Source organism: Cibotium barometz, chromosome 13 (genome assembly GCF_041138505.1).
Source record: "Cibotium barometz isolate CiBa-2024 chromosome 13, ASM4113850v1, whole genome shotgun sequence".
Taxonomy (NCBI): Eukaryota; Viridiplantae; Streptophyta; class Polypodiopsida; order Cyatheales; family Cibotiaceae; genus Cibotium; species Cibotium barometz.
This window is the reverse complement of record NC_141058.1, coordinates 49,629,115-49,651,614: the sequence shown is the minus strand read 5'-3', so window position 1 is coordinate 49,651,614 and position 22,500 is coordinate 49,629,115. Positions and strand designations below refer to the sequence as shown.

Below are 22,500 nucleotides of genomic sequence, written 5' to 3'. Positions count from 1 at the left end.
TTTTCCGAAAAAAACATCAGGCTTTGGCCATCTTCAGGAGCCATAGTGCACTTGATATGGTGCGACCCTCGAAGACCAGGTTTTGTTCTTGGTCTTGCAGAGGCTTTTTAGATTGTGGGACCCACTAATACAGACTGTGGTGGACCCGAAATGGAGGTTTATGCACCATGCACAGACAGGGAAACAACCGTGCTCTGATACCAATGAAACTGATTCCGTCAAGTGGGAAGACTCTGTTGGACACCCACACGCGTAATAGAACAACTTTAAAACCACAATTTGAAATGGACAACTTAATTCAACTTGAAATTGAAATGAAATGAAATAGAAAGATGCACACCAGCACTGGGGCCGGAACGGGCCGACCCCCCCTCAATATATGATATATTTATTGGGAGTATTTAACAAATACAATGCTCCATGGCTTCCAAGAACCAGATGATGTCTATGTACATATGAATACAGTACCAAACAAATAGGTTCGAAGTCGACGTTTGAAGTAGATGCTCTAGCAGAACGACCACTAGCGTGGTCCAGTCTCTACGGTCCTGTGCTTTCACTGGACTCCGCGGAGAGCGCCTCACTGGTGTTCCGAGACCACGCACAAACAGGCGCTCTCGTACTAACGCCTGGCTCCCCGATCTCAGCACCTTTGGACCGAGGTTTTCCAATAGAGCTTGGACTACCCGGCACCGAACGGGTGTTACCGAGGGGAATGAATCCCTTATCAGATTTAACACAAAGTACTTTATTTAAATCTGAAAATTCACTCACTTGTGGATGGCAGAGGGAAATCCAATACCCGAGGTGTTCGTGTAGAAAGTGTAGCCACCCAGGAGATGTGAAGTCCTCTTGTAGTCGCCAGTGGAGAAGACGTGCAACCTTGTTGAGATGGCACAGCCGCTTCTTAGAGAACTTAGCGCAGCCACCAAGACTAGTACAACCGCAAAGGCCACAGCCGCTTGCTGTGAAAGGAGGAGCACCCACTTGCAAGGGAGGAGATGCCTGGCTGCAGCGTGGAGAGAAGATGGCCTGATGGAGCACAAGCACAGTCGCTTGAGGGTAGGGTTTTGCTGGCTGGAAAACAGGCGCAACAAGTGAAGTTTGCAGTCGCTAGTAGATGGTGGGCAGCCTTACTGAAGGACAGGCGCAGCACGTGGAGTTTGCAGCCGCTTGGAAGAGAGAGAGTACACAGCCTGCAGTGCAGAGAGTACAGCCGCCGGTTGGAGGAGGATACACAGCAGCCTGCGCAGCATACAGTCGAACAGCCTACAGTGCAGAGAGTACAGCCCGTTGAAGGACTAGCGCAGCCACATGTAGCCTGTGGAGTCGCCAGCAACGATGGAGAAGGAAGCGCCAATCAAGAGCATGCGCCGGCAGAGCACAGCCGCCTTTGAATTTTGCTCAGCCGTCAGCAAGTAATGGAGCGCAACCAAACGGAAGGTGATGGAGGCGCACCAAAATCATGTCCCCAAGGGTGATCGTGGGGCTTCTTTTATTAAGGTTGGAGAGGGAGAAAACAAATAGTGATTTGGCTGGCCCCCCCATGCTTGCATGTGGGTGGCCAGTTCCAAAGGGGTGTGGTAGGTGACCATGCCCACTCCCACACACACTTAAGTGGGGCTCCCCACCTTGACCCCGAAGTGGGTGCCCACTTTTAAGTGAGTGTGAACAAGTGACCTTATAAAACAAAAGGTTAGAATAGGAAATATTAAAATAACATGTGCAATATACTTACCACCTGTTCACATGCACTAAAACTCGTCAGAAGACAGAGCAGACTTCACGACTCACTGGCACGCGTCCCCGCGCAGTAAGTAACACGTCAAGCAGGCAAACACAAAAATACAAGTCATGCGAAAACAGTTTCAACATGCAGAACATGAGTGCATGTGCAAGTAGTATCATGGACATATCTCCCGTTCATGGAACAAGTACAAAATATATGTTGGCACAAAAATGGGACGACGTAAAACATAAAAACCTGGTCTTCCTATGGAGTGACAGTCCCATAGGTAAGACAGAGTTCCAGGCACGAGTATCTCTATGGAGTGACAGTCCCATAGGCAAAACACGGCACGAATACTGGCTCTTCCATGGCGTGACAATCCCATGGGTCGAACACAGTCCAGGTCATACACGGGTGGCACCAGTCTGGCTCCCGTCCATACGACACCATCCTGCTAACACACGGGTGGCACCAGTCTGGCTCCCGTCCATGTCAGCAAAATACTGGCCTCTTCACATGAGACACCGGCCTGGCCTCAAGTGAACGAGACGCAAAAACTGGAGATGGACCAAATGGTCGGCCAATTGGTGACATCAGCAACAACTTTTAGGTAGATATTATCCCCTTTGATTTACGCCCTTAATTTAGTCAAAGGTAAGGCTCAACCGAGCCTATAAAAAGGCCCTTGTACTCTCATTTCATATCAATCAAAGAAGTACTTGTGCCAATCATTCTTGCACTTTTACTCACACACACACTCACTTTGAGTCACTGACACACTCTGCACAGTCTCCTACTCGTGCACACCATGTGAGCTCCAATGCTTCAAGATAATCATGTGTGCACGTGACAACGTCCCTTGTAAGAATAACCTTGTTGTCGATGCTCTAAGTCGTAAAGGCACAATTCAAACTTTGCAGAAGTCCACTGTGCTGGAAATTCAAGGAAAGGACTTAGAAAGCATGAAGGCACATCATGCGGATTCAGAAGAATTCGGAACTTAGTATCAGTTGGCCCTCAGCTCCGAACCAAGCCACTACAGTGTACATGACGGTTGGTTGTTTTACAAGAACCGCCTATGTGTACTCAAAGAAGTACTTCTCCATGATGCCCATGATTCTCTTGTCGGAGGTCATCGAGGTATCAACAATACATTGGAGAAGTTGAGCGGCCATTTTACTGGCCCAAAATGCGACGGATGTCTATCAACACGTCCAAACATGCCAGATATGTCAAAAAGTGAAAATTCCACATACGAATTAGGTAGGGTTATTTCAGCCTTTGCCTATTCTAGAGGGACCTTTCATGACATCAGTATGGACTTCATAAGCCCTCTTTCTCCATCATCTAGATCTAGAAACACAATGCATGACTATTGTGGACATATTCAGTAAGTTCTGCATGCTCATTCCATGCAAGCAGACAGCCACAACCGAGGACATAGCTCGCTTGTTCATTAGGTTTTGGTACCCCATTGGTGGTTTGCCACAGACAATCACATCAGACAAAGATCCAAAGTTTATGTCCCATTTTTGAAGAGTGTTGTTTGACAACTTTGGGACTAAGTTGCAGTTGTCCAATGCATTCCATCCATAGACAGATGGCCAAACAGAGATATATAATCAATTGGCCTTTGACGTTCTTAAATCATATTGCCATGACTAGCAGTCCAAATGGGAACAATATCTTTCGTTGTACATGCAATCCTGAATGATACTCACTCATCTAGTATTGGTCGGACGCCGTATGAGGTAGCATTTGATCGCCCGTTCTCATCTCTTTTCACGAGACATGTATCACCATCCCTAGAGGCCAACAAGACTACTGAAATATTTTAAAAAACCATTGAGTCAATTAAGGAGCACCTTGCCAAAGCTCAGGAAGCTTATATCCGGCAAGCCAACAAATCTAGGAGCGATGTCAATTTTAAGGAAGGGGATGTTAACAATCCTAATATGGCATTGATCATGGTGATAGACACAAGATTTAAGCATAAGAATTAAGGTGGATTAAACCACACAAGAACCTCCATGACTAGAGAGAGAGATTGCACACTCAACAATAGCTCTATTGCATTCACAATGAACCATACAATGATATTGGCCTTCTAGCCTTATTCCATGTGGCAACTCCTTTTCCATATTCTTTTATGTGGCTCACACCATTCACACACCATATAATATCATATGTGGCATTCTTATCTTACCACAATATCTTGCACCTCTAGGGTCCGTTTACATACTCAAGCCCAAGATTCTCTCACATTTTACATTGCACATTTCAACACCCCTGTTCATAATCTCTCCAATCAACTAGACCACTCACCTCTCACCCCCAACAATTTGGGATTGCCAATCTCAACACTCCCCCTCAATGCAAATTGGAGTGTTCAACAAATGTGTGTGCATGTGCCTAGCCAACCTAGAGACGAAGTCCATTTTGAGCTCACTTGCTCACGGCGGAACCATTGAGTCCAATTTGAACATAAATGTTCGGGTGGGAACTAACCCATGAAGTGCGACGCCTATGTGTGCACAACTCAATGCACACCACATTACAAACCATTTTGAGTACCCGTGGACTCAAGGGACCCTCATAAATCTGGGTGAGAAAGAATACAAGAGGGTACCCACAAAATCCAAGTGGTCAAAATAATTCCACGGCTTTATTTTTATAAGCCAATATTTGTTCGCAATTTCAAGGCACTGGAGAGAAAAAAAGTAAAATACAACTCATCTTGGCCGTAGCCGGGCAAAGAACCCTGTGTGTGAACAACCTATTCACAGGGGATTTTTCAAAGGATTTCACTTCTGTTTGTAAGGCATGTGAACAACCTCTTATATGGGGTCTTTTTACACCACAAAAAAAATAGGGCTTATCCTTATCCTCGAGGCCCGAGCACATCTTATGGAGACAACGCCGCGTGTTCATCTTTGCACCTGCTGGTTCATTTTTGCAGGTTTCATGGCGACCTTCTGGCCGAGCCAACCGACCTTATGCTGCTGATGTGTATGCTCTATAAAACTAATGGTAATGGAGGCTTGAGTTCTAGCAGCTTAAACTCAGCATTGCTATTGTTGCTGACTAGCACACAGTTTCCATCATTAGGAAACCATTCACTCTTTAAGGCGTCTGCCTGCTGTGATACTGCCTGGCTGGTTCTTGCGCTGCTTCTTCCAGCTTCTCCAAAGCATCTTTGAGCTTATCTTCTCCGCCCCAGTTATTTGCTGCTTGCCTGCTGTTCACTGCACTAGAGGTTTGCTATGTTATAGCCAAATCTCATTGAGAGCTTTAAACACATCACCCGAGGTCGCCACAGCAGTCGCCTTTCCTCCTTTTTTTGCACAAGTCTTTCCTCCTCTTTTTGCGCAAGTCTGCAGCTATCTGCACGCTGATGCAGTTCTTCTCTTACTGCATCTCTCGTCTTGTGCAGCTCTTCTTTCCTTCACTGCTATGCTCTATCACAAGGCTACCTTCATACCTCTGCCAAATCTGCCCAGTTTTCCTTCTTTTTGCTGCTTCTTTGTTGTGCTGAGCTTCCATTGCAATTTCAATTCACAAGCTGCCGTCTTCATGCAGCTAAATTTGCAAGCTGCCTTATTTGTTGCTACTATTTTTTTTTTCTTCCCAACCTCCACCTAATGAGGATTCCACGGCCATTTGCATGGCTATAGCACAAGCTCCCACTATTGAGCTTGAAAATGCATATGCATCCTTCTTGCATACCACCATTCAAGGGTGCTTCTTCATGGGTTTCTTGCAAGAACCCCGTGGTGCATCATCAACTGCGCACGGCCGGTGAGCTCCCCGAACCTGAATCGCTTCCTTCCTCCTTCGCTGCGCCCCTCATTCCTCCTTTGCTGTGCCCCTCTTCCTCCATCGCTTCCTGACTCGTTCCCTTCCTATCTCTCGTTCCCTTTCTCTCTGCCTTCGCTTCCTTCCCTCATCGCTGCCCCCTCCTTCTTCCTCGTTTCCTTCCTATCGCTTCCTTCTTCCATCGCTGCGCCCCTCTCTCCTCCATCGCTGCGCCCCTCTTCCTCCATCGCTGCCTGCTGCTTCGCCCCCCTTCCTCCTCCGCCTCCCCTCCTTGCCTTTGCCCGCCCATTTTGCCTCTAATCGCCTCCCCTCCTTCCTCCGCCTCTTCCCTCAGCGCGGCGCTGCTGTGCTGCCCCTCCCCCGCCCCTCTTTGTGTCCAGCCTCTCCCTCTTTCTTCCCTTTTTTGCTGTTCATTTTTCCTCCCTCCTTTCTTTTCCTCCGCCTCGTCGCCTTCCTCTTCCCCTTGGTTCGGATTGCTCATCATCTGGGTTCAAGTCGGCCTTTTTCTTCGATTAGTATCATGGCTAATCATTCTCCCTCGGCCGGGCGAACCGTTGTTTTCTCCGAAGCCGAGCTCGCGGTCCATTACGCCGAAATAGAGAAAGACTCCAAAATGACCCTCATTGCGAGAATCTTTGGATCTCACCCGTCCCGTCTCTAGGCTGGGGATTGGTGGGTCCTGGCGGCTCTGCCCTCCGACCTCGCTCTACACTTTCGAGATGTCAGGTTGCTTGGAAGAGGTTTCTTCCAAGTGGATTTTGACTCTGAGGACGCAGCCTCAGAGGTTTTGAAGGGCAGCCCTTTGCCATTGGGCCGAGGAAGATATTCTTTCTTCCCTAGTCCAGCTATTTTGACCCTGTTGAGGAAGACCGGAACCGTTTCCCGATTACTCTCAGATTTCCAGGTCTTCCGCGCGCATATTGGCCTATGTTAGAGGCCATCGGGTTTGCCTTTGGGCTTGTTCTTCAAGTGCCCCCCCTTCACGCCTTGCCGACATCTTCTGCCCAGGTGGTCACTGCCTCGGCGGATGCTGTCCCCAGGGTCATGGTTCTTGCCCATGACATTGAGCTCTTTGAGGACTATGTTTTGCCTCCGGGCCCTCGTGGCCCTTTGAAGCAACGTAAAGAGATTGCAAGTAAACCCGATCAGTGCGGGGTTTGTCACCAACAGGTCACTTTGCTCGAGATTGTCCTCGGGCTCGAGGTTGCAGGAGGCCTCGTAAGCGTGCCTCTCAGGCGCCACCTCCCTTGGTTCCTTCGCATCCTTCAATCTGCTAGGTGTGGCGTGTTGTCTCTCATGCCCGCCCCTCTAGTGCGATTGATGGGAAGGCTTCCTTGGATCACGTACAATTAGATGATGTTTCTGGTCAGAGGGATGTGTTAGCTGATGCATCTTTGCAGAGAGATGATATTTCAGATCAGGATGATCTTGTGGAGTCCTCTCTACTTGGAGGGGGTGATATGCAGGATATTCAGCTGTTGCCCTTCAGGAAATGTGGGTGTCGGGTATGATGTCTCCATACCTCATGGAGGGACTGATTCACCTTATCCCCAAGAGTGGGGACAAGACTGACATCAAGCAATGGAGGCCCATCACCCTCCTTGGTTCTGTATATAAAATCTTAGTTAAAGCCTTGAGTATAAGGTTGCAGCCGATTCTCCAAAGGACTATCCATGATACCCAGAATGGGTTCCTCCAAGGAAGGAGTATATTTGATAACATCTTTTCTTTCTGGGAAGCTGTCGAGTGGGCAAAGGCTAGTCAGCAGCCTCTTGCCATTCTTTTGCTTGATTTTGAAAAAGCTTATGACAGAGTGGATTGGGGTTTTTTGGAGGGCACTATGGCACACATGGGGTTTTCCCAAAACTAGATCAGAGGTGTGTCTTGCCTATACAGGGAGGCTCATAGCACTGTTTTAGCCTGTGGGGGGCGTGGTGAGCATTTTCAGATTTCCCGTTGAGTGAGGCAGGGCTGTCCCCTCGCCCCTTTACTGTACCTCATTGTAGCTGAGGCTATGAGCAGGTTTCTTCGGGCTGCCCCTGGTGTTGTGGGTCTTAGGCTGCCTTTATGTACGGAGGAAGAGTTATTGGACACTGAGTTAGCAGATGACACAGCGTTGTTCCTTGAGGCTTTACATGCTTGTTTATGTGCTTTCCGGACAGCCTTGGAAGCCTTTTGTTTGGCAGCAGGAGCTACTATCAATTGGCATAAGTCAGTTGGTTTTTGGATCAGTGATTCTCCTCTTGCAGATTGGGGTACAGATGTTGGTTTTACTTGGATTGAGAGAGGATGCTCTGCTAGATACCTTGGTTGTCAGGTGGGTGTTGACATCTCCCCTGCACAACAGTTTGCTCCAGTGCTCTTAAGCATTAAAAGCAAACTTCATCACTGGAGTAGGAGGAAGCTCGACTTGGCCTCTAGAGCTTTGGTGGTTAACCAAGTTTTGCTAGCCACGACTTGGTTTATCGCTTTGTGCTAGATTTTTCATAAGGGCTGCATTGGACAGCTTCGTCGCCTTATTCGGAACTTTCTTTGGTCAGGGCTTGATGGAAATGCACACACTAGGGCTAGAGTTGCTTGGGAAACCATTATCAGGCCTAAGCAAGAAGGGGGATTGAATATCATTGACCCTGAGGTGCAATGTAAGGCTTTGCTGTGTAAGCTGGTTGTTAGGGGCTTTCTTCCAGGCTCTGAGCCGTGGAAGGACTTTCTCATGCAGTAGATCATGAAGTGTGTCCCTGTTCGCGGAGGTGATTGGACTCTCAGCTCACGCTTTATTTTCTCGGATGCAGTTCACCGCTCCCCTTCATCCTGTTTAGGTCCCTCCTACGGGCCTGGGATTGCCTGAGGAGTTTTTTGGTGCACATCCCCCCGCGTTCAGCGGAGGAAGTTAACCGGCAGCCCATTCTGTGGAATGATTTGATCTTAGATGTGCATGGTAGGTCTCTTGGGGCACGGGCTGGATGGGAGACGCTTTGCCCCACAGCGTTGGCTTGGAAGAGGTTTCAGAGCCTCACCGAGGTACAGAGATTGGATCTCACGCAGCATTTGAGAGGGTTTAGTCGGAGGATTGCACAGATTGACGCAGCCATTCCCAACCATTGGATTACTGGATCTTTCTTGGAAGACCGTCATCATTTTTGGTTTGGGGTTTTTTCTGGGACAGGTGTTCCTCTTCAGGTTATGGGTCTCCCCTTGCCTAGGGAGCATTATGTACCGGTCTTTTTTTTTGTACAGGATGGATGGCAGCTGGAGAGGTGACGTGCAGGACCTTATTGAGGGCCCCCAGATTCGTCCAGTCAGAGTTGTTGGCAGGTTAGGGAAGCACGTCTTTGTTGAAACCCAACCCCCCCCCCCCCCCCCCCCCAACCCAGGGATGATCACAGAGAGTGTTAGCCTTTGGTTGTATGGTGGCTGCCCTATCAGACATTTGCATTGGGACCCCGGTGAGTGGGGGTGGAAGGATGCTTGTAACCCCTTGAAAAGCATGCCTTTTTTCAGTTATACGGTGCGGAATGCCAGACATCTTATCTTGGGACACATTCAGAGTGTCCCTACTCTTAGACCCCATTGGGAATCTTACGACATTTCGACTGACATTCAGAGGGTTTTTTGGCGGAGATTGTGGCATTCTTATAGGAAGCCACAGATTTCCTCCTTTATCTGGGTTTCTCTTCATGGTGGTCTGGCCACCAATCAGTGGAGGTCAGTTATTACTGGTGCTTGCCCAGCATGCCCTAGATGTGCAGGAGTTTCGGAGTCAGTTTACCATTGTTTATGGGAATGCAAGGAAGCACAGAGGGTTTGGTCTGCGATTGCACACCTCTTTGGTAGGATAAAGAGGGATGCTATCATTTCTTTTGGTTCTATTATTTGGTTGACACAGTCTGGGCATAGCTGAGATTCGAGGGGACTGACAGGAGCTTGGCCATTATGGTTAGGCAAGGAGTTGCTCGGCAGTGTTGTCTTCAGGATTTGCCACTTTCACACTTTGTCCCTCCGGCACAGAGGTTAGACAGTTCTTGGGAGATTATTGCTAGCATCTCAGCCTAGAATATCTGGAAGGCTAGATGCACCGAGGCTATTGAGGGTACTGCCGTTCTTGTTTCTCAGTGTCTTTGCAGGATTTGGAGTGATATTATTCACACCATCATGGCTACCTGGGCCAGAATCCAGGGATCTTTGAGGGCTGCGGAGAGGAAGCGCGGCCAGTTTATGAGAGAGTGGGACATTGGTATCTTTTTCACGTCCTCTCATTCGGGACCCTATTGGCAGCACAAGGCTCCTGATTGGTTGAGATCTCCACCTTTCTTGGTGTGAAATCTCCATTTTGTAAAATTTTTTCATACTTAATAGAAGTCTCCTTTTTGGAAAAAAAAAAAGAACCCCGATGGTGAAATCTACAAGAGCTTTCACCCAAGCATGCCTATCTTTCATGAGCATCTCCACATGTATCCTTCTTTGATACATAACACCATGGACTCCATCTTGAGCCCATATTCTTCTTTCCACCAATTTGGCAAGAATGCATCACATACACTCTTTGCCCGCAAGTACTCTTTGCCCTCAAGTAAAGATCCATGGGATCCAAATATCCCATCAAATAGCAACCCTTCTCATGAGCAATCTCTCATGCTCAAACCAAAAATTAATGAGGCAAATAATCACAAAATACCTTCTTTTTGGTAATCTTCTTGGCAGCTTCCTTGTTGACATCGAAGACTCCATAGCTTTGTACTTGCTGAAAATCCTTATTTCAACATCTTTGATGATGAGCAGGCTCTCCATGTTGCAAAACTCCCATTTGCTTGGGCAGCTTCAAGACTCTCTTCATGTTGTTGAAATCTTCATTTTCGGCTTCCATGATGGCAGCTTCAAGACTCTCTCCAATCACCAACATAATCTCTCTCCAAATGCAATACTAATGACAATGAGTGTGCTAATTTTTTAAATAATAGAATGAAAATAATGCTTAATCAAATGATCACATAACCAAGAAACTATACATAAGTATTCACCATGACCAAGAGCCCATCCTAGCTCTGATACCATGTTAACAGTTCTAATATGGGATTGATCATAGTGATAGACACAAGATTAAGCATAAGAATTAAGGTGGATTAAATCACACAAGAAATTCCATGACTAGAGAGAGAGAGATTGCACACTCAATAATAGCTCTATTGCATTCACAATGATCCATACAATGATATATGCCTTCTAGCCTTATCCCACTTTACACATCATCATCCATGTGGCAACTCCTTTTCCACATTCTTTTATGTGGCTCTCACCATTCACACACCATACAATATCATATGTGGCATTCTTACCTTACCACAATATCTTATACGTCTATGGTGCGTTCACATACTCAAGCCCAAGATTTTCTGTCACCCATTTTACATTGCTTATTGCAACAAGGGATTGGGTATATCTCTCGATCATGAAGCAATGGCTGAAGCAAGTGGGCAAGCGTTGTCCCAAGCTTTCATTCTATAGTTTCGGCCCTTTTCCAGTCATTCGAAAGTTAAGTGATGTCTCTTTGACATTAAAGTTGCCGGAAAGTTGGACAATGTCTTTCATGTTTCTTGGTTGAAGCCATATGTAGGTCCAACATTGCAGGATGTATCAGAAGAACAGCAACCAGATATGATCGACGAGGCAAAAGTCATAGAGCTAGAACAACTTCTCCTCCACAGATAGAAGCATGGTTCTGGTCGAAGAATCAGACAGTCTCCGAGCCATAGAGGTTAGTTTGCAGTCAATCCTCTTAACCCACTTGGAGAACCCCGTCAGATAAGTGCATGTAGCAGTTAGCCATAGCATAGGTCTTGCATCAGAAGCATTAGCAAGCATGTTGCATGCCTATGGGCCAACCAAAGGCCAGCCCATGGCTACAACACCATTCAGCAGTGTGTTTAAGAGCTATTTACAGCCCTGGACAGCACCTAGGGCCAACCGACAGCAATAGGGAGCAGCCATACTCCAATCGGCCAGCCTTAAGAGCATCTACAGCAGCAGTCAGGTATGATTAGGCAGTCGGCCAGCATAAAATGTTGGACAATATCAGTTTATGCTACATAAAGTGAAGCACCAGCATTTAATGCCAAGATTGTAATTTTATTGTCCATATAGAACAGGCTGACAGGCTGTATTTGGCCGACCAGCAGCATATAATCATATATAAGCAGTGGCCTAGTATTCAGCATCAATCATCAAGCGTTAATCAAGCATCAAAGCTGAATTAAGTCTTCATTCTCTCTAGGCAAATCTTGAAGCCCCTCTTCAACATTCAGCCAGCATATGGGCAGTCCTACAACTATCTTGGACTTGCATAAGTGGCCCAGAAGAGTCTTCTACAGTGCCCTTGGATTGGTAGATTCTTAGCTGACATACAGTCTTCCTCGTCCTTGTGATGGGCAGTCATAACTTTTGTTTTCAAGCATTGTACAGAAGTTCTCGAAAGAAGTAACATAAGCAAATACTCTTACTTGCAGGGGGGGTGGCAGGGGGGGGCATTCAGTGGGTATTTGGGACCCAATACTATGTCGTCTACATTCTCTTCTCTCTCTCCACCACTGGAAAGTCGAGATCCTGCGTGCCTGTCGACTAGCCCAGAGCCGGGTCCAAAAATCCTCTAGGAACTCCTGTGAGAGTCCCTGTAGCCGCCAGTGCCCCGATGCAGCTAGAGAGACCATCCTCCTCGTCGTCAAAATATGTCGCCCCAACCGAACAGTATACTGGAAAAAGGTGATCTCCGTGGCATCAGGGGATGCATAAGGATCATGCCACTCGTACTCACCAGGGTCCCACTGGAGCCGGGCCAAGGGGCGCGCTGCATATGCCCATATGCGCCAATCAGGGAGCACATCTGCAGGGTCTGGGTCAATATGCCACTTCCGAGAAGCGGCGGCCACTACCCGTATCCTCTGAAAGATGCACTCTGCAACCAAAGGCAACTCCACCTCTACTCTCTGAAGTCTGCTCTCATCCTGGATCTCATAGTAGAGGCATCTGCCATCCTCAGTACAAGCTTGGACAGCAATCAAGATCTCCATCTGTGTAAAGGCTCCCATCCACCGTGGGGCCACTAGCTTGAGAGGCGTGAACCACTCCTCTGTGAGTGCCTCCTGAATGTCATCCCTCATAATCAACCCCCCTCTGAAGTGACTCAGCCTCTCCACCTGGATCTCCTCTGGGAGGCTGCAGAAGGCCTGCCAATCTCCAACACTACGTGCTGGGCCTGCCGCCAGTGGTCCCTTGGCTAGACGAGGCCGAGAACCCAGCATATGACCCTGCTCTGTACGAACCGCTGGGCTCCAGATGAGCGGCTGTCTGGCCCGCTCCTCAACACAAGCAGGAGGTCTCTGAGAGAGTCCCGGTCTCAACAACTCCCAAGCTCTTAGGATGCTCAAGGCAAATCTGTCCTCCCATCCTCTACTGAGGCCTGTCCTCCTCATCTCTATGAAGATCCATCGTATCTCTGGTGCCCAAGTGCCCCCTGCTGGGGGAGCCCGAGCATGCAGCCGCTGCAAAAGAAGCTCTTTCCAAGGCTCAGCGCCTGGAAGCAGCCCCCGAACAATAAGCTTCCCCAATAAGGCTCTACTCTGATCAACTGGATCTATAATGCCCAAGCCTCCCTGGGCCAGCGGAAGTGTAATGACTGCCCAAGCAACCTTTGCCCGGGCTGGCTGACCATCCCGCCCAGACCAAAGAAAGTTCCCGATCAGCCTCTGTACCTGGCTGATGCAAGAGCCCGAGAAGATCCAGCAGAACGTAATATACCACATGGTCGCTAAAAGCACCTGATTTGCCACCACTACCCTCCCCGCCAAGGATAGCCGAGCTATACTCCAATACAAAAGCTTTCTTCCGAATGCTCAGAAGAAGCGGGGCGATCTGCTGCTCAGGTGACAAATCTAGTCCAATCTGGCATCCCAAATATCGCACTGCTGTGCCAGGAGGAATCCATCTAAATCCCGGGTCTGGGCTCCATGCTGGAGTGGGAGCGCTACTGATCCAAAAGGCCACTGTCTTGCACCAATTGATCAATGCTCCCGAAGCTGCACTAAAAACCAGAAGCGACTGCTCTGCCCGATGAAGATTGGCCTCTTGGCTATGCAAAAATAAGCCCGTGTCATCAGCAAACTTAGCATCGAGCAGGTCCTCCCCCCGGACTGGGAGCTGGAGTCCTCTCAAACCAACCTCCTCTGCCGTCAGATACATGCTCATAGCCTCAGCAAAGAAGAGAAAAAGAAACGGGGCGAGAGGACACCCCTGACAGACTGATCTGGTCAGCTCAAAACTCGGCCCCCGTCCTCCTGCAATCAGCACCTGGCTCCGAGCTGTGGAATACAGAGCCGCCACCCTCGAATCCAACCTGGCTCAAAGCCCAGGCAAAGCATAGTGCCCTCTAAGAATCCCCAATCGACTCTATCGTATGCCTTCTCAAAATCGAGAAGCATCACGATCAAGTCCTCACCAAGAAATCTAGCTCGGGCCGTCGCCTCCCAGAAGGTGAAGATGTTGTCAAGGATGCTACGCTCCTTGACGAATCCTGTCTGGGTAGCATGAATCAACTCCCCCAGGAAGGGCTGGATTCTCAAACTCAAGGCCTTTGCTAAGACCTTGTAGACAGTATTGAGGATCGTAATAGGTCTCCAATGCCGAATATCATCTGATACTCCCTCCCTCTTGGGGATAAGAAAGATCAAGCCCTCTGAAAAGCTTTGTGGCATCACCCCAGTGCCCAAAACATACTGGAAGCCCCTGCGGAGGCCTGGCCCCAAAAGGTCCCAATAGCGCATAAAAAAGGCAGGCGTCAACCCGTCCTCTCCTGGGCAACTAAGACGCGGAAGGACCCTCAAGGCCTCAGCAAGCTCAACCTCTGAAAGAGGCCCTCCCAGAACTGTACGCATACGATCTGTGACCCTCCTCTAGAGGCACATGGGTCCACACAGTCTGTCTGCAAGCATCCTGAGCCTCAGTGGCTGGCTCCGCTGAAAGCAGGTCTCTATAGAACTCAGTGGCAATGGCTCTGATCTCCTCGGGCTTAGTAGCTACCGATCCGTCCGACCTCCCAAGCTGGCGGACTCCTGCTCAAGCATGGCGGGGTCCAGTAATCTCAAAAAACTCCCCAGTCACTCTATCCCCACTGAGAGGCCTGGCGACGATAGTAAAACTCATGTCTCTGCTCCTCTGCCTCTCTAACCTCCTGGCGTGCCTGGCTCAGCTGGGACGCCACCCACTCACATGCAGGCTGCTGCTCCTGGAGGTGCTGAAGCGAAGCAAGGCTACGTCTCGGCCGATGCTCCCGCTCGCGAGTCTCTCCCAGCCGTGTCAAGGCTGCTACGTGCAGAAAAGAGCTAAGCTCGATGAGTCCCTGGGCACACTGGCCTGCTGCATCCTGGTCAGAGCTCTGACTATCATGCCATATCCTCTCAATGTCCTCAGCAAGACTAGGATCTGTAAGAACCCTCTCTGGGATCCTCAACTGCAAGCTGGTCTCCCGTGTCCTCTCCTCAAGTGTCAAAATAACTGGCGGATTGGTCTTGCACTCTGTTCGTAATTGTGTTGATTAAGTGGTTCTTTTAGTGTTATCTAGCTTGTTAGCCTTGCTAGTGTCTTCATGGGTGATTGGGGTGACAGATTTCCAAGAGCAATGGTTTTATTAAAAAAAGGGCTCAAAGTTGGGGGAACAATGGCTTTGGTGAGTTGCCAAACCTGCTTGTGTGCATGGCTCTTTTGGGGGGTGGGAGGTCTCTGGCTCTAGTGTGAAGGGATTTATAGAAATTCGAGGCAAGGGTGGGGTTGTGAGTAGGATCCTACTCCACCTTCCCATTTGGCCCATGGTGACGGTGGACTCCATCCTTGTGGTGTTGGGGGTTGGAGGCCGTGAAGAAATCATCTATTTCCTATCTTGGACTCGTGTTCAAAAAGAGGTCCATGCATGATAGCGATACCCTATCCTAGAACTTCCAATGCCTCCAAAGAGGTGCTGGTGGCCTTCATTTGGGCTTCAATCCATTACTTGGGTTTTTCTCTTGGAGTGGCTACGATGGGGCTAGATTGGGGTAGAGGCTCCTCTCTACTCCTAAAAGGACTAGAGGCTCTTCCTAGGCTTCGATGCGAAGAGAGGAGCTGATCTAATATTGTCTCTTGTCTAACGAATTGGCGGGAGATCCTGGGGGTAGGTGAAGGACTTCTAGATCTCTCCATGTGGTGGCATACCTTGGTGTCTTGGATGAGACAGTCCAAGAGTCACCGTCTATTGTTTGTCTTGCTGCCAAGGATCTCTGAGGTGTAGGAGAACAGGGGCATTGTCGAAGAAGGTGTTTCTTGCTCAGATGTCAATAGAATCTCTATGATCATAGGCCCACTCATTAAGATAGAAGCAGTGTAGTTGGGCAAGGTTGGGATATGATCACAACGGTCCGATTTGGAGAAGTGGAGGCTGTTGGGGGTATGGCTGAACTCCGGGAGGTTCTAGGCATCCTTTTTTCCTGATGGTAAAGATCCCGCTCCCTCCCCAAGATTGTGGAGTCCATGCTGCCTCCTTGGCGGTCCTTGGGGACTTGATCATGTTGAAATCGTTGCACATGCACCAGCTTGGAGGAGACCCTATCTCACATGAATCCAAAGTTAGGGTGGTCCTTGGCCCTGTTTAGGGCATAGATGTTGGGAAGGCCAACGTGAATATCCCCAACCAATAAAACACCCAATTAGCTCTACCTGGGACAATGGTGATAGAGTCGATCACTTGAGGAAGTAACTGGGAGCTAGTAGAAGTGTAGATTCCTTTTTGGTTCCCAAAAACGGCTTGTCAGTGTTGTGTCCACCTCATGTGGAGCTTGTGTTGTTTGCCCTTGTTGAGTCAACATACTAGTGGCAATGTGCATTATGGCAGCTAATGGGTGTGATTGCTTGGTTGAGGTTGTCTGCATCTTGATGAAGGGGAGGGAATCTGGTGCAGCTTCTCTTGAATCAGCATGTTCCTTTTCTTCATGATCTTTTTTGCCCTAAATCATAGACCCGATAACGATCAGATTCCACATTGCACTCGAAGAAAATGCATTTGCAGATTCGGTGGTCGGATGGATATGCACATATTTTGGGCATCCGAAAACTCTCAAGTTGAATTGTAAATAAATTGATGTAGCATCACATGCTCTTCACCACCTTTAGAGTATTCATGCTGTAAGTAAATGCCTTTTTTTGGGTGTGCATGTCTTGTAAATTATCTTGGCTAATTATCTAGAGATGTCTTGATGCAGAATTCTGGCCAGTGACAATATGCCTTGCTGCCAGCAGTGGAGGCAGAGAGCTTTAGCGTATCTTTTGGATGAGAAAACCATGTACAAGCTTTCCGGAGCTACTGTTGTGTTTAAGCCTAGCGAAAAGCAGTGGAGAACTGCTCTTCAAAGAATTGCAGGTCAGGCAGACGGGAGTAAAATAGCTGAGATTGCTGTGAGTAGATTTTGTTTTTGTTTTTTCTTTCCAAACCTGGATGCTTATCATTGTCCATGTTTCACATGACACTCTTAAGATTACATTGAAGATTTTAGATGCTTTGCGTGGTGCCTATTTTCAGGAGCTATGCTGCTTACAATTGTCATGCCATAAACGGCACATTCTAATAAGCAAGCTTTTGCAACCATGTGAAAGAATTTCATGCTCAAGGGAATCATTGAGGCTTTGGCATTCAAGACATCACAATATTCAAGTGGTTGAGTCAGAGGTAATTGGCCAACTTTTCACTCCCATCGCTTACAAAGACAATTGTGTTGTGTGAAAATGTAAGTGATGTCATCCAGTTAACTATTCTTAGCAGTGGCTAAAGGCTGTAATTGTCAAAACATCCCAATAAAGTGCTAGTATGGCAACCTCAGAATGTTTTGAAAACGGAGAAAAAAAAAAAACCGATAATTGGGCTTCATAGGCACGCGCGCATGCATCCAGTTGCTGAATGCACAAGGTTGTAGAAGAGTAAGGAAGAGTTGGTTGAAGGTGCACCACAATGACAATGGCACAACTGCATTTAATGATGGTGCTCATGACCTCTTTATTGACTTTAAGTCTTCCCAGGGCCAAGCCTAATGTGATGTGGCAATTCTAGCCAATGTGGTCTTTCTTAGGTTGCTAGTTAACCAATGCTTTCCAACATCGTTGTTGAGGGTCTTGGAAAGGGTTGCTTGACAAGTTGGGATGCAAACGTCTCAACCGGGTTGACAACAGCTCTCCTTGGGCAAAAGGTGAGAACGGGATGGGGACCTTGCCAACACCAAGTTGTTAGTACCCACAAGCCCACATTGCAACTCCCCAAGTACAAGCAAAGTTATCTCATGGTGGCAGGATTGTGACCCAGCAGGTTGGGCTGCCCGGCATACTAAGGAGTGGATGATTCTCTTTGGACAATATGTCCGGGAGTCACATCAAGGAGATCACGCAGGTTAACACAAGAAGCCTTCTAACACATTGAATAAGTGCACGATACTCAGAACTCATTCCATTAACCACTTACTCTGTTACAGGGCTACTCATTGCACCGTGCACACTCTGCAGTGGTCACAGTAAGGTAGGTCGACACAGACTTGCCAGAAGCCAAATGGAAGACTCTAGCCACGGTTTTCTTAGACTGGTACATCAATGACTCAATGCCTTTCGTAGGGTGACCAGCTCCATGTCTTGCTAAGATGAGGAGGCACAAAGTGCTGTGAGTTCGGCTTCCTGCTTGGGGAGGCCCTCTCACGTGGAGGTCAGGGTCGTCTCTGAAATGGATAGTGCCACTTGTAGGGAAGAAACCCACGCACGTAGTGTCTCAAAGGTGGCTGAAGCTGTGCAGAGATCCGTCATGGCACGCTGAGTCTGGGAGCGGGCCCACACAAATTGGTAGAAGTAATTAGTGAGATAGGTGGAGTAAAGGCGGAGGCCCATAGAGATCTTGTCCAAGCCACGTATGATATGGCGGGCGGGGTAAGTTGAGCTGCTCCGGTGGGTCAGGAAAGCGGCGGAATGGTGGATCCTCTATAAAGACAGGTGGCTGCGGAGTGTACGAAAAGGGGGAATCCGGAAACTTGTACACCTCTGGGGAGCCCGGGCTCTTAGCGGTAGTGGTATCCAAGGGAGTGCTGACTGTTGGGTCCCTGTCTGCCACAGAAGGTGCAGGCATGGGGATGGAGATGGTGGCAGAGGGGATGGGTGTCCGAGAGTGTGGCATCGGATGTAGAAGCAGCTGCTGGTGAAGGAAAAAGGGGAGGAGGATCCGAAGGTGGGGTGCCCGAACTAGTTCAGGAACTCAAAGGTGGCGAGGTGGAATGTGAGAAGGGGGAGGGAATCACTGGGAGAGGTTGCCGGGAGGTGAGGGGGGCTGGATGGGAGTCAGCAGATATGATGGGAGAGGTGGGGGTATGACGGAAATGGGGAGAGAAACGGAGGGCTGAGGAAGCTGGCGGAGAACATGAAGAGGGTCCCGTTGGACACGCTGATGGACGCTGGGAGTAGTGGGGGAAGAAGAAGGACCAGGGGGTGGGGCATGGGGACGACAATGGTTGGCAGGGGAGGAGGCTAGGGTTGTAAGAGGTAAGCGAGGAAGCGGCGGGCAGATGGCCATGAGAATGTGGAGATGCCTGGCTTATTGTGCTGGGCGTGGAAACGGCGGCACCTTTGGCATAGATTTTCATAAATGAACTGAGCATAGGGAAAAGGGCCGTAGAAACACAGACAGTTAAAGGCTCGGTGGCATGAATGGAGGTTAGGGGAAGAAGTATGGAAGGCAACTCGTGGAGGAGGAAGAAATCATGGAAGATGTCATATTTTGTGCAGAGCGGTGGCTGAGAGAAGAGGAAGATTGGGCCAGCATAGAGATGGTAGAACTGGTCAGATCGGTTGCTGACGTCCCCATGATGAGGGAGACGGAACGATGATTCTGAATAGAGGGGTGTGGGGGACCAATCAATTGGGTTATGGAGGCAGTAGTGAGATGACCGGTATGGGCTGCTGGAAAATGAGTGTTGAGATGGGCACACAAGGCAGGATCCACATCAGGAAGGCAGATGGAGGCCAACAAACCTTCTAAGCCCATCTCTGAGAGTTCTGTTTTGCTGAAGAGGGTGTGCAGATGTGGGAGGGTGAAGGCTTCGGGATCTTGAAATTAATGGTGAAGGAATGGACATTGGAAGAGGGCGAGGGAGTTATGGAAAAGGGGTGAATGAATGGGCAGGTAGAAGAGGAAGGCTGAAGGGATGGGGTGGTGGTGGACCGTAAAGAGGGAGGGCAGTAAGATGGATCCCAACTATAATCTTTACGGGCTAACTCCTCAACTAATGCTTCATTAAAAGTCATTATTCACAGCTGTTGCCTACCTTTTTTAAAGAATGGGGGATGAAAGCATGTGTCAGCAATTGTGCTTGTTTGTGTAGATGGCTGTCTTTGCTCTAGGAAGTTAATTCACACGTCTAAACATGTAGCAAGCTCATTGTGTCAGCTGACTTGGCTTTTTTAGAGGAGCATGTAGTGGATCACAAATTGCTTGCTTTTTATGGTGGTGCTGTGCATCCTTGTTTAGTGTCATGTTAGCTTAATTTGCATTCCGTCGCTAGTAGCTGCCTATTGAGGTTCACATTATTGATCGAGCTGCATGGAAATTTTGTAGGAGATGGACAGAGTGGAAGCTTACTTGAGGGAAGTACTGAAGAAGAAAGAAAGGACTTGGTGGAGCCTACCTCCTATTCTTGTTGCAGCTGCTCTTACAAAGGGGTAAGACTTCCTTCTTTCTTTGTAGCCTGATAATTTGAAGTGTAGAAGTGAACTTAAAATCAAAAACCAAAAAGATAAGGCTAATGCTTTTTGGTCTTTCTGCTTGCACAATGAAAGATTAGAGGGAGAAAAGGACAAAATTGACATGTACTATAGAGTAGCATAAAAAAGTCAATCTCCATGAATTCAACGTGCAGAGGACTGGTAAAGACATGTTTACATATGCACACATGGGGTGGGTCAACTTTGCTCTTGGGAACCGTGTCATGAGATTGTGGGGTCTGAATGGGCACCCAAATGGTTTTGGGTGGGTTTGGAAGTTGTAAAGACCATAGCTCTTGTGTGACTAGCATTTTTGGCAGGAATGGTTATATCGACTGAGTCTACACCTAGCATACGATGATTGGGAACAGCCACTTTGACCGAACACGGTTCACACAAGCTATTTACATAAATCACACTCCAGCCCATCCTCTCACTAGTTATGTGCCTTAATTGTCTATTGCACCCTAGCTTCCATAAGCATACGACCTCTTGTCTCAGTATTTCCAGACTAGCCATTGAAGCTTCCTTCAGAGGAGCACTTGGGTGTGGAGCTTAGCCATCTATTGTATCACATCAATATACATTATTTTTCTCCATCTCTGTTACCTTGCAATGTGAGTTTATGCTGTGTTGTGAAAGATCCTAGTTCTTGTGAGTGTTGACTGTATACACCACATGCTGTTTCCTCTTACAAGGCTGTGAAATAGTAGCATTTGGGGTCCACCCATCTTTGCCTAGTAGTGGCTGAACGCTTGGTTTTGGGCTTGCTATGTTTGGTGACGATCAGTTGAAATGGCATCCTTTATCCTTACCCTAGTAGGCAGCTTGGAGAGTTGTGGAAAAGAGTCTCCAGTGGGTGTACATGGAAGGTATATCGTGGGGACCCTAGATCTAGTATGGTGCCCCAAAGTGATATCTTCCCTACCTCATTCTTTGTTATGGCCTCTGCATTTTAGCGGAAAGAGAGAGAGACAGCTCCATATGACCTTGAAAATGTTTTATTTTTCTAATGCCATCCTTTTGATGTATTCAGGTCACCTCTTTTCAACTATTATGTTGCAGAACTATCTAGGCACATGGAGATAGAAAGGTAGTCCTCAAGATTTCTCCTTGATATTTTGTCTCACAACCATGCAACTCTCTCTGCATGTCATTCTCAAACGAACAAGCATCGCTTTGTTTTTCTGGGCTAGGATGCTTATAAATGAGAGTTTTGTGTCTAGGATAATGAGGCTTAAAGGTGAGAGTTTGTATTCATCAAAATTCTGAGACTTCAGTAGAGATCCCATGCATTTTCTAGCTTTCCAAAAATGGATTCAAAGATTGCTTTCTGAACTTGTGATGGTTATGTGTCAGCGCCATTCCATCCAACAGTTCAGAGAAGTCAGTCACACGGGCTGATGTGTGGGTCAGAGTGTTGTACATTCTGGACCTGGCTGATGTGGCGTCTCCTTACGACCATGACTGACTGTACTGCCACCCATTCTGCATGATGCACTCTGAGCTGTTACATCGTGCAGAATGGGTGTCTTGTTGGGTATTTCGGAGCTTCACGTCTGTGTCTATCTAATGTGTGTAACCATCCTAAGTGTTTAACCTTATGTATGTGTGTGTGTGAACACCTACTTAGGTGAACACCCCCTTGTATGTAGATAGCCACATGTCATTAGTGTATGTGTGTGTGTTGACATGTGTCCTGTGTATGTGTCAAGATAAGGCTACTCTCAAGCCTACAAAAAGCATTGTACTTGCTGAACTTCAATCATATCAATAGAATCATCATTGAGTCGTGCATATACTCTCGCTATTTGAGTATTCTCTCTCTTTCTGTGTGTGTGTGTGTGTGCGCACATGCTCAGCATGGATATCTTCCATCCCCCATAGCTCCTGCTTCTGTGCTAACCCTAATACCTTTAATTGGTATTAGAGTTAGGGTTAGCCGCCTCGGGTTAGCGCACTCTAGGGTTTCTGCAACTGTTCACTCAGTCGGCTGCATCAGTCAAAGTGCTTGTCTACGCCCTGATGCCGTTTGTCAACCATCAACAGCTGCCTGCCATCTATCGCGTGTAGCTCCTTGCTGCCTACTGCGACCTCTGCCCGCTACCGTTGTCTTTGCTCACGGCCAGTTACAAATTATCGCTCCTCTACCGCTG

At 48.0% G+C, this 22,500-nt stretch overlaps 1 protein-coding gene across 2 annotated transcripts in view; it reads left to right on the top strand.

Moving 5' to 3' along the window:
• Window positions 1-22,500, top strand: part of LOC147632778 (fanconi anemia group F protein (FANCF)) — a 98,099-nt gene that overhangs the window by 73,929 nt on the left and 1,670 nt on the right. For both annotated transcript variants that reach the window (XM_086807647.1, XM_086807648.1), the window contains exons 4-7: window positions 16,822-17,014; window positions 17,139-17,285; window positions 20,199-20,302; window positions 21,381-21,437. In XM_086807647.1, coding sequence (XP_086663773.1) covers window positions 16,822-17,014; window positions 17,139-17,285; window positions 20,199-20,302; window positions 21,381-21,437 — 501 coding nt within the window. The remainder of the gene's footprint in view (window positions 1-16,821; window positions 17,015-17,138; window positions 17,286-20,198; window positions 20,303-21,380; window positions 21,438-22,500) is intronic.